Source organism: Centruroides sculpturatus, unplaced genomic scaffold (genome assembly GCF_000671375.1).
Source record: "Centruroides sculpturatus isolate CEXI.00-Female unplaced genomic scaffold, Cexi_2.0 scaffold447, whole genome shotgun sequence".
In the NCBI taxonomy this organism is placed as follows: Eukaryota; Metazoa; Arthropoda; class Arachnida; order Scorpiones; family Buthidae; genus Centruroides; species Centruroides sculpturatus.
Window position 1 is genome coordinate 39183 of NW_019384728.1, and position 13526 is coordinate 52708.

At 28.9% G+C, this 13526-nt stretch overlaps 1 protein-coding gene across 1 annotated transcript; it reads right to left on the reverse strand.

The window, feature by feature from the left end:
- Window positions 1-939: 939 nt before the first annotated feature.
- LOC111628143 (proteasome subunit alpha type-1-like) lies at window positions 940-10768 on the reverse strand. The gene is made up of 8 exons (XM_023371873.1): window positions 10691-10768; window positions 8005-8151; window positions 6544-6647; window positions 6389-6477; window positions 4450-4520; window positions 4251-4380; window positions 1863-2014; window positions 940-1139 (listed from the first exon to the last, which is right to left on the reverse strand). The coding sequence occupies exons 1-8, from the start codon at window positions 10691-10693 to the stop codon at window positions 1002-1004; spliced, it is 834 nt and encodes a 277-aa protein (XP_023227641.1). The 5' UTR covers window positions 10694-10768; the 3' UTR covers window positions 940-1001.
- Between the last annotated feature and the right edge of the window lie 2758 nt (window positions 10769-13526).

Here is a 13526-nt window from a genome sequence, read left to right on the forward strand (position 1 = left end):
TTTGAGGTAAAACAAGAAGTCCTCTTGCTTTGGTATGGAATATTAGTTGTATCTACTGTCTGTCTGAAAATTACATGGAAATCCAATAATCAGGATCACTTTGGATGGAATAAATATTAAAATTCAAGTCAGGGAAATTGAAAGTAACATAAATCGGTGTTGGGGCACCATGAGAATTTGAGATGTTAAATTCCTATTCTATTCCATTCCATTGAGACCTATCAAGTGTTTCATTCTGTTCAAGTTAGGAGTTTTACTGTATACTGTATATATAAACAATATTTCAACAAAGATTTATATGAGTATTTTATTTGTCTCAAAAATTATGCATGGTATAAACATGTATCAAGCTACATAATCACTAAATGTAATTGTGGTGGGCTATTCACAGGCCCTATGAAAAATAACAGCACTGTTTAAATTACAAAATCATAAAGCATACAAAACATTATTTTGATGGTGTACAACTTTACCTTTCAGTGTTTTAGCTGGACACTTCTTTGCAATTTAAATTATGCAGTTATCTTTTCTTAAGATTTGAGAAAGGAAACAATGCCATGCACCCCCAATCCCCTATGCTCCATGCAAAGATGAATAGGGTCACAGGGGCACCCAAACCTAGAAATAGCCTGTGTTTGTCTAAACCCTGTTTTGTAGTAGTAAATTGTACTTAGCGCGTTTATAATTAGTAATGTGAATGTGTGTTTTACTTTCAAAACTCTTCCTTATTAATAATTAAAAACTTGAAACAATATTTTAATATTACAAAATTGCTGTTTGTTCATTATAGTTGCAAAATGAGAAAAATGAATTTAATCAAATTATGAGAGATAAATATAGAGACAATATTTCTTAAAATACGAGCAGAAACATTTAAAAATTTATTATTTATAACTTAAAAAACAATTTTTTCTTCTTACAATAGAAATTAGCAGAATGTTAAGTTTCAAAATCAAATGGTTTATTAAAAAAAATAAGTCATATTTATTTATTACACTTTATTATTCGTCGGTGTGCATCTCGTCGTCTGCCGGTTCGGCCGCACTTTCAGTCGCTTCGGGTTGTCTTTCTTCTTCCATTGCGACTGGTGCTTCTGGCTGAGGTTGACGAGTACGTTCTTCACCTGCAATGCTTGATAACTTGTTTACATTAAGAAAAATCTATAGTAATAGTAGTAGTTTCCAATATTATCATAATTAGAGTTTAGATTGTTTTTAGAAAAACTATATACAACAACTGAAAAATTACTATTTTTGAATTACCTATATACTCATAACTGATCAATTCATACTAAAAGGGTTGAGTGTAACATATAGATTACATCCAATTCTTTATACAATACAAAAATTTTATAATTTTTTTTAAATATATATAATTAAGCATAAAAAGCCATAAAATTTAAAATTTATTTTTGATTCTGGAAAGCTAAATTACAAAATAAATTCAAAAATATAAATTATTAAACATTTATAATCTGTAAATTTGCTATTTTAAACTTTTTTCTAAGAAATTACAGCAACCAAGTAAGTAAAATCATTCTATAAAACCATTCTATAATGTAAATGCAAAATTAATTAAAAGACAAGATGTGAAGGCTTTTATTATTATTCTATATTGTGAATATTTATAGATTATTAATTAATAAAGTGAATTATTTTATCATTTCAATGTGGATGAAAAGAAGATAGGATAGTCTCAAAAACATTTTCAGTATAAATTTTGCAACTTTTATAGTAATGTAATTAACAACAAAAGAGTATTTATTCTTTAGATCGCTTAATCTCACTTAGAAAGCTCTTGTTTTATTATGTATATTTTAAAAATATAAAATAATGTTGGATAAAATATTTTCTAAAGGATACATAAGGACCGACTTCTTCATCTTCATAAATTTGAAAATCCATTCCTTTTCCAACAACGGCAATGGACACGTTTTTGGTAGAAAGATCAACTTCATTTGGGAGGCATTCTCGTAATGCTCTCAAACCGTGTTTAATTAATTCTTCTAAACTACCTGCAAATTATAAAACAGAAGTTAAATTGTGGCATTCATTTTTTAAATACCACAAGAAGCAAAATCTTTAGGAATAAATGATAATTTTATAATATATCTTTAGAAAATCACAAGATATAAAAATTTGCTCAACTTATCCAAAGACACTTTTTTAATATAAAATTATACATACTATGAATATCTATTTTGAAATTATTGTAAAGCAAATAAGTTCTGGGATAATAGCAGGGTTGTGGCCAACATTTTCAACACAAAAACGCGAACATCCGACATTCATGTTTTTGTGTTGAAAACTTTGGCCACATTCTCACTAATATTCCTTAAAAGTGCCCTTATTTTTGATTTTTCAAGTGCCATATTTGATATTTCATTGAATACTCTCTCCACATATTTGAAAAACAAGGAAAAGATTTTGGAAAGCTTCAAAGGATAAAAGAATCAGACAGAACAGAAAAGCAAGTGTAACAGAGCATCCAGATGCTGAAAAATTTATACTGTACAAATCATTTCGGTGCCAGACAAGAATATTACTGTCAATGGAAAACTTCTTAGAGAAAAAGCATAACAAGCTTGATTCAAAGCAAGCAGTGAGTGGCTGAATTTATAAATTTAAGAGGAGGCACAAAATAGTTTTAAAAAAAATGTGTGGTGAAATTACATTAGTGTAAGAGGAGGGTTGTGCAAAGTGGTTGAAAGTTTATCAAAAATTGTACAGAACAATATTCTGGATAAAATTTTAAATGCAGACACTAAAAAATAAGCCTAACAAAACAATAGTGTTCAGAGGTAATTAATATCATGAGATTAAAATAAAATTGTGTGTATGCCATACATATATGCCCAGTGCCATAACTAGCCATTCCTGTGCCCTCTGCAAGAATTTGCATTTAGGCCCCTTAATTAATCAGGTTTGAGAAAATAATAAAACAAATACAAATCCTTGAAATATTGCAGTCAAATAATCTTAATATTATTATTTGCATTCTTACTTGTTTTCACAAACACATATACATGAAAACACAAGTATGGTAACAGGGCCATGCCATGATACAGAGAGATGGCTGCATCAGGCAACACCCGCAAGGGAGTGTAGCATAAGCAGCATTTAAAGGGTGCCATTTTGAAGACTTGCATCATACTGAAAAAATCTACCATACAGTCCTGTATGGTGGCTACGTTGCTGTATTCACACTGTAACCTAACTAAGTTAGGCAAGTTAACATAGGCACATTGAAAAATTTTAAATTTAAAAATATAATTTATTGTGAACAGCATTTTGGGCTTCCCTTCCAAGTGGGCCCTGTGTGGGTACACCTGTTGCACCTGCCTGTTACGGCACTGTATATGCCTATATCTTGTGCTTTAAACATAAAAAACACATCCTTTTAGTAAAAACCTGAAAATATGACAGAAACCCAATATAATTAAATGGCATTAAATTCAGATACATAAATACCTTTTGCTACTGATGAAGGGTTAATTAATAATATAATAACAACAAAAACTATTTTATTAACAAATTAATACAGTAGATCCCCTATAACACGGGTTCATATAATATGGATTCGTATAACATGGCAAAAAAATTGCGATTGTGTTCGTATAAACACACTAAAAGAGACTTGTATAATACAGTAAAACGTCATCGCCCAACTCATGTTGCAACAGGATTGGTCGAATCTAGACCAATAGCAGATATTGTACAAACCGTTGAGTTTAAATGAGCAGCAGACTTACTAAAAACCATTTATTATTTAATGGCCATAAAAATTATATTTATATTAATGATGTCTCCAAAGTTCAGTGAATTTTTCGCAGAAAAATAACTCATCAGGAAACACGTGCCCACCGTTCAATGCACCGCTCCGCGACGAAAACAAGCTTAAGCAATGGTGTCATCGAACAGTGCACACTTGGTAAGTAATCCTACAGTTTTTTGTTTATAGCATAGTTTATATGGATTATTCCCAAAAAATTATACGTGTTTTGGAAATGTTGAGTCAAAATAGTCTAGAATCAATTAATTTTATGGAAGAAAACAGCCATAGTCCATAAACTGCACACGTGCCAGGCTGTGATTGGCTCGTGTATTTAAGTGACTCGTAAAACACGGAATTCATATAAAACAGAACATATCTACCATGTTATAGGGGGGTTTACTGTATTTAACAGAAAATAAAAAAAACTATTATATGTTATGAGTATATAATTTTTGAAGTAATAGTTTTAAGTTTACTTGTTTTAAAGGAATCAAGATGTCTTTCTAAATAAGTACGAGCAGACTGAGAACGAGCTCCTATAGCCATTGCTTTACAGTCAAAATAATTAGCAGATGGACAAGTATGATATACATGAGGACCCATTTCCTAAATTAAACATAAAACTTTTTAATTGAATTACTTGATATTTTTATTATTTATAAGTATGTAACTTACATCATAACCAGCAACAAGTAAGCCAACTCCAAATGGCCTACGATCATAACGTTGTGTTGATATCTGCATTTCTGATTACAGTAAAGGTATCAAAAGGATTATCATGTAAAAAAATTCAATGAATAAAAAAATAAACAAAATGACCCTTCAAATGATATTTATTAGCTGTCAGATTAGTATGACTAAAAATTTATAGAATAAAATCTTTATTTTATTATTATTATACAGTAGACCCCCCTATAACACAGGTTCATATAATATGGATTCGTATAACACANATTTTTGAAACAAATTTACTTTTGAATTGAAATTTTTTAAATTAAGAGTTTCTTAATTCTGCCAATGGAACCAATGATGTAAAATCTTGATTTAATTCTAAATCAACTTAACTCAAGACATAAAACTTTAAGATTGTCTTTAATGTATAGACAGATATCAATATTTAATAAATTCTGACAATCTGAAACTAAAATTTGTTAAGGAATATTCTTTGTTTGCCATATCACTGGTTCAAGTGCTGCTTTAGTTCTAGACATTGGTTATTGTTTTTAATATGAATATTGTTGTTTGGAGGAAAGCATTTGGACAGCAATTTTTAACAGTATTCTAAATTAAAATAATTATAATACCATATATTTAAGTTTCTTATATTATAAGAAATATTTAATATAAGAAACTTAAATATATGGTATTATATTTTTGTTATTATATTTTGTTTTTATTATATGTTTTAATGACTATTCAATTTTTAATTATTCTAATTGAAACAATTGATCTATTTTATTATTTTTCTAGTTCAGAAGATTGATGCAAATTTAGATGATGATGTATTGTAAATTGAAACTTACTTTTAATGCAACTAAAACAGCATGGGTGTTATTTTTTAATGCTACAGTAGCTGATCCTTGTTTCACTGCTTCCATAGCATATTCAACTTGATGAAGACGTCCCTGAGGACTCCACACAGTAACATCATTATCATACTGATTACGAAACTGTAAAATTATAAAAATCAAATTATCATAATTGTTTAAATATTTAAAAAGTATTAAAAATATAAATCCAAATACTAAATGTTGAACTAATTTCAGGCTAAAATATGGCTAACTGTTAATTATCAATCTAACACAATATGATCTAGAGGTCAGCAGTTAGATCAAATTAATTTAGTCTAATGGTAGATGATCTAAGTGTTCGATTAGTGCTTGTTGTTTATATATAAAAAGCTATAAATGCAAAGTAGAATAGAAAATATTTATTTTTCTATTACAAATATTGTGTTATTACTTTATGTAAAAATATTTTATCAGTCAGGAAGTTTCCTTTTTATATATATGTCAACTACAAAGAGAATAATTCCAGCTCCAGCAATAGCCTACAAAGACAAGGTCTGTTATGAAATATTATTTCATCAACTAAAGAACTATATCATCATTATAATCTTATTTTTATAGTACTATGCCAGAAACCTTTGCGGGAGTATATTAAACAACTTCCCAAAGTTTCATGGCAATTGGATAAACAGTGTGGTAATGCATGAAGGACAGACACACACACACAAATTCATTTTTATATATATAGATTATTATCTAAAAACAATAAATTGAATCTAACATTTCTTACTTAATAATAAATTAAAAACTTTACATGCAAACTGGGCAAGAGTTTAATATAATTTGCCTGTAATTTTTATTTATTATTGATATTTCAAATATTTGATGTTAATTTTACTTGTAAAAAGTGTGAAATGGCATATTAATAATAATGAAATTTGCTAATGAATTGTGACAACTTTTTTTTATCATTAACAAAATTAAATCCTTTGTGTCTTTTAAGCTAAAAATTAAGTAGAGGTTATACTTATTTTTAAAGAAAAGAAATTTTACCTAATATTTCACATTTAATAAATGATAACTGATGCAATTTTATAAAAGGATACTATTTCCTAATCTTGATACAAGCCTATTAATTGGAAGTGGAATATCATGACTTAGGCGATTATTAAGACATTCCATACGCATGAACTTGCTGCAATAGAAAATGAATTAAAACCTTGATATAGATTAAATAGTTCATTTTAAATACTAAAAATACCTTAATATTCTTGCATCAGCAGTGAGGCCTGCGATAGATACACCAACATGAGTGTCAATAGAAATAATTTTCTTTTGATGTGCTGATAGTTCTGATGTTGCTCTCTAAAGGAATAAACATGATTTAATCAAATATCAAATACTGAATACTTTTTTATAATCAAAAATATATGGTAATAAGTTTTATTTCAAATGATATTTAAAAATAATTCAAATATTGCATTTTTACTGTTTGCTTTAATGTAATTAAACTTTGTACTTTAATTAAGTTAAAGATTTAAGAGTTAATGATTGAATGTAATTATGCTATTAATTCTTAAATCTAGAATTCAATTTAAAAAATCCTTTTTTTATCAACAGAAAATTAAGCAAATTTAAGGATAATCTAATTTAAATTTTCAAACATGGTTGCTTTTATTTTGCTTTGAGTTTAACATATGTTTTAAATCTCATTACAGCTTATGAAATTATTTAAAAAATAAATCTGAAATAAAAGATAATATTTAATTCTTGAATTTATAATTGTACTTGTTAAAATTAATTCAATTGAAATGTTAGATATGACACATTTTTGGAATTAATTAATATTCAAAAGAAATTATGCATTATTATATTCATTACATTAATATTAAATTCGTTTTTTTTATTCAATTATATTAATTAAATTTAATGCAGTGAATTTTATATGTATGATATAAATTGTAATCAATCATATTAAGCAGATAAAAATATTCATTTATTATCAAACCAGAACTGACATTTATATTTTTACATATTTTGAGCAGTTGTAAATCAATGTTTTTCTTAATGAAGCAATTATTTTTTAGATTCTAATAGATTCTAATTGTAATAAATGTGACTAGAATAATTTATATAATAACTGTTCCATTATATTTTTGAAACAAATTTACTTTTGAATTGAAATTTTTTAAATTAAGAGTTTCTTAATTCTGCCAATGGAACCAATGATGTAAAATCTTGATTTAATTCTAAATCAACTTAACTCAAGACATAAAACTTTAAGATTGTCTTTAATGTATAGACAGATATCAATATTTAATAAATTCTGACAATCTGAAACTAAAATTTGTTAAGGAATATTCTTTGTTTGCCATATCACTGGTTCAAGTGCTGCTTTAGTTCTAGACATTGGTTATTGTTTTTAATATGAATATTGTTGTTTGGAGGAAAGCATTTGGACAGCAATTTTTAACAGTATTCTAAATTAAAATAATTATAATACCATATATTTAAGTTTCTTATATTATAAGAAATATTTAATATAAGAAACTTAAATATATGGTATTATATTTTTGTTATTATATTTTGTTTTTATTATATGTTTTAATGACTATTCAATTTTTAATTATTCTAATTGAAACAATTGATCTATTTTATTATTTTTCTAGTTCAGAAGATTGATGCAAATTTAGATGATGATGTATTGTAAATTGAAACTTACTTTTAATGCAACTAAAACAGCATGGGTGTTATTTTTTAATGCTACAGTAGCTGATCCTTGTTTCACTGCTTCCATAGCATATTCAACTTGATGAAGACGTCCCTGAGGACTCCACACAGTAACATCATTATCATACTGATTACGAAACTGTAAAATTATAAAAATCAAATTATCATAATTGTTTAAATATTTAAAAAGTATTAAAAATATAAATCCAAATACTAAATGTTGAACTAATTTCAGGCTAAAATATGGCTAACTGTTAATTATCAATCTAACACAATATGATCTAGAGGTCAGCAGTTAGATCAAATTAATTTAGTCTAATGGTAGATGATCTAAGTGTTCGATTAGTGCTTGTTGTTTATATATAAAAAGCTATAAATGCAAAGTAGAATAGAAAATATTTATTTTTCTATTACAAATATTGTGTTATTACTTTATGTAAAAATATTTTATCAGTCAGGAAGTTTCCTTTTTATATATATGTCAACTACAAAGAGAATAATTCCAGCTCCAGCAATAGCCTACAAAGACAAGGTCTGTTATGAAATATTATTTCATCAACTAAAGAACTATATCATCATTATAATCTTATTTTTATAGTTAATTGAAATTTTTTAACTGAAAATTTTACAAGCTTTACAATATTTGTAATTTTTTTTATTATTATACAAAATTATATTTATGCATTTTATCATATTTTTTTTAATTTGACAAATAAGGGAATAGAATAATTCATGTTACTTATGGCAGTAGTATATATACTACTGCCATAAGTAACACAAATTATTCTATTCCCTTGTCTGTCTGTTAGATTGCTAGTAATGTGTGTTTATAAACAAATTCAATCTTAAAATGTGTAAGATGTGTTAAAATGTTATTATGATATATATTTTTATTTTATTCATATTTATACAATGTACAATGAGTAATTTATACTCATTGACTCATTGTTCTCAAAATTTATGGAAAACAATTATGATTAATCATATGATGAAACAGAAAATGTATTAAATTAATATGAGCATTAAAATTTCATTTACGTCTTTACAAAATTTTTTAAAATAGTATAATATACTGAAACATTAGGATTTTTTCAAATGACCAATCAAATGTTTTATGCACATACTAAGTGGAAACAGGATCCGGCTTTATATTTTGACAATATTCATAAAAATGGATTTCTGAAATATAAAAATGTTATAAAAAATCAAAATTTATTTTGAATACAAAACAAATTTATGCTTATTCTGTTATAACAATGTTGTATTCAAAAATAATCATGTAAAGTTTATCCTCTAGTTACCATTATGGAGCTGTTCATAAACTATCTAATCCGGATGTGGATGGGTAATATGCATATAATCATTATGACGACATACAAGGGATTTGTACAAAAACATTATGTAATGGGTTTAACAATCATCTAGTGCTTTAACACTTCTTCCAGCAATTATTTTCTTAAAAATATGAATGTTTTCGGCCTCTTCAGTGGCCCTCCTCAGGCATACAAGCAGAGAAAAAAAATTTGAACAAGCTTCTGAAAGTTTGATGAAAATTTTAATGCAGCTAGTAACATTGAGTGTAAGTCAAAGAGGCCAAAATCGTTTGTATTTTTAAGAAAATAATTGCTGGAAGAAGCGTTAAAGCACTAAGTAATTACAGTATTAGTTATCTTGTTTCCAGCTTCTGTACAAGTTTTGATGTAAATGGTTCTTTAAGTCAAATAGAATTATTTGTTAAATGTGTAGGAATTAAGCAGTTTACTTCTCAGATTTGGCATACTTTTTTTTTTATTTCTTAGTAGAATTAAAGGGGTCGATTAAGGTTACGCATTACAAAACTTTGGGGCAGGTACATGTGACAGCATTACAGGGTGCCATTACATCTCAACAAGATGGTCAAGATCTTATCAGAGCTGTAGACCCATACTCATACGAGCAAAAAAAAGTCAAAGAAACCATACCGCTACACACAACTCTTTACGAGAAACACCCCCCCAAAATCAGTCTACTTCCAGGCCAATAAATTCCCCAATTTATAGGCCTGAAAGTAGGCCAATGGGGATGGCAAATCCTTCATTCAGAGTTCACATCTTACTCATTACAGTGCATTACAGAAGAACATGATGATACCGTAGCCAAAAAATATAATAATTTTATGTAACTTACGGAGAATACCTCTAAAAAAATAAGCCATTACTATTCATTTTATTTTTCAAATTCACTGAAGGAGCAAGCAGGAAAATGTATCGCAGCAAGTTAATGACAAGATTTCATATATTATCCTTTTGGCATATATTTTACTGTCATTTTGAACCTGAAAGTGAGAAAATGTGTATAAAAAATATTTAAATAAATTTGTAACAACACTAAAAAGACCAAAACGTTCTTTTTCTTAAAGGAAAAATTACATAAAAGCAATTATATTGTCAAAATATTTTAAAAATTAACTAAAATTTGAATTTCCACGTGTCATTTGAACATCAAATAATAATTTAATTAATAAATGAATAAAATCAAGATTATTTTCTAATGATTAAGCAGCATCTTCATCTTCTGCTAGATTTTAAATTTTTAACGAATAGAAATTAAATGGGTGGCTTATTGTGAAGTATTGTTTTCCATTTTGAATTTATATTTGTCTAAGAATTATTAAAACAATAATAAACTTTAAAACAAACCATTTTCAAACTCCTGTTCGTCTTCGTAAATGATGCTGATTCACGAGCGTTTTCGATCGTTTGGGGCGCTTCTGGTTGATGCCGAATTGCATCGTAAAATAACCAAATTCGAGAAATTTTAAATAATTCTCTTTTAATAATTTAAATATTTTATTAATTACTATATATATATAATTTAAAATATTTTGTATAAAATTCTTACATTAGTGTTGTATTAATAAGTTTTATTTATTTATTTTACTCTTCCCATTTGTGGGCATTAAGAGGAATTTTTCCATATAATTGTAAGCTCCTTGCCTTTAATGAATTAAATAATTATCTGTCTATCAATTGGTTGAGATAAATGAGGCTTATCAAACTATTGGAGAGAGAAAATCGGCATCACATCAAGAAAAACACTAATTTTATTCGTGGGATGCATTTCAGTCTCCACTAGAAGTGGCTTTTTTTTATAATCTTTCCTCCCTGTGAGTATTAAGAGAGCCTCGATTAACAAGCCCATTATGGTTCGGCAAGACACACAATGGGGCGGCAGGGTGGTAAGGACAGAGGCCGACATATCCGGTCGGACCACCCCCGAAAAATTCTTGCCTCCAGTGCGCTAAACTGCTATTTAACTCCTAGTGGCTAAAAAGAGTCTAGTGAAGACCGAAATGCATCTCGAGAAATAAAATTAATCTTTTATGACTCGATTTTCTCATCCTCCAATACAGTTTGATAAGATTTGTATATTTCCGTCAATTGGTAGTTTAAGATAATTACCGTTTTATTCGCATATAAGACGAGGTTTTTATTCATTTTTCATTGTTTCAAAATCAGTGCCGTGCTGTCATTGGAAGCGGTAGATGCGCCGCTTCCCTTGTATTTTCTAAAAAATAAATAGAGTACATATTAATTTTAATTATATGAAAATAATCGCACAATATTTTATTATAACCGCATTATGTGTCTTATTACAAATTTCTATACTACACGTGAAAAAAAAATAAGATTGCTATTGTATATTCGAATATTAGTGGCGGAGTGGAAGCGCTGTATTGTCAGCTTCCAAAAAACCAGATTCGCGCACGCGCTTTACAGAGCACCAACCTCACCCGGTTTAGTAGGTGGAAGCCTAGGACCTTGTGTGGATGCTACACGTATACCGCATTCAATTCTATCCAGGACCGGTTCCGGGCCATTAGCCGCCCGCTCGCTAGATATTTGGCCGCCCTCTCCCGATTACGTGAATCACGAGTAGATTTATAACTTAACCCAACCGATAAGAATTTACTAGTATGTTTTTACGATAGTTCTGTATAGTTGACAGTTTTAAAAAATCCATTAAAATATTTGATATATTTATTCCGCTCTCCGATTTTATATTACTCACGGATTTCAATGTTAAACCAGTGATATTACGATTTCGTATATCCAATCTTTAATGGGACGTAGAAAAAAACGTGTACAATTCTTGTATAATGTTAAAAAATTAACTGTTACTTCGACAGCATCATTTACAACTAAATTTAATGAATGAGAGAGATGCACCAGGTACAGAAAAAGCTCTAGAATTTATTTTCCTTACATTTACGATTTATGTACTGTATTCGTTTGTCATAAAAATGTGTCTTTCCACTTTTTTCCCAAGACTACAAATATTCGCGTACAAAGTAACTGGTTTCGACTTATTTCTACTTAAGAAATAATTAAATAATTAAGCGCTTAGGGAATTGGGGACATAAACAAAACCCTGATGAAAGAGCCGAAATTTTACTTAAACAACAGCTTAACCAAACCATCTCTAGCCGAGTATAGTGAAGATTGATTTCTTCTAGTGATGTAACGAATATTCGGTTACTATTCGGTATTCGGCCTATTCGGCCTATTTTTCGCTATTCGGCCGAATACCGAATATTTAATCACTATTCGGCCGAATACCGAATATTTAATCACTATTCGGCCGAATACCGAATACCTAAAAACAGGAGTAAGAAATAACAAAAACACAGTAAATTAATCATTTTGGTATTAGACTTAATGTTGTTGGGTTAGTTTTGTTTGTTTATATTCATTTATAACTTATAACATGCACAAAATAAAAAAAATAATAATATTAGTCACAAGTATTCACAATTTATAATTACAAATATCAGCACCACACACCTATTCGTTTGAGAATCGTCGCACACATGTGAGGGTCTGACCCTGCCTATCCTTTCTAAGCGTTGTCTTTGCTCTTTCCTTTCTCTTTCCTCCATCTCTCTAGTCCACGTATGCCTATGCATACATCATAATACGCGCTCACGATACTTTCGATTCGTCACTTTTCCGTCGTAGTTTTTCCATTTTATAATTACGTGACTCATAGCCTGGTGATAACGGAGAAAAGAGACAGATAGAACGTCGGTATATGTCACAGTTATGATTTCACAGATTCGAGACAGCTTGGTAGCCCGAACGATCCCAGGCATTCACCCGTGCATGCTAAGTGACTTTCATTACAAGCATTTAGCTTTCCGAAGTCTATGACAGCAATTGTTTCGCATTGACGGCCCAAAATTTCGCGCCAATAAGCTGCTTCGACTTGTTCGATTATGTTATCAACTCAATTTCATATTTATTTTCACATTTTCACTTCGCGGTCCTTCTCTGTTCTTTTTCCGTTATTTACACGTGTAGGTCATTTCATTGTTATTCACATTTGATATCATCATTTATCGCATACTGCCATGACGCTCTTGTCTGTCCGCTACAACTGTCAAGAATTAACGCGATTGGCGAAGCGTAGTGACAGCGGGCCAATAGAGAGCAGGGTCCTTGCCATAATGAGGTTTGCGCGCCAATTTTCGTACGT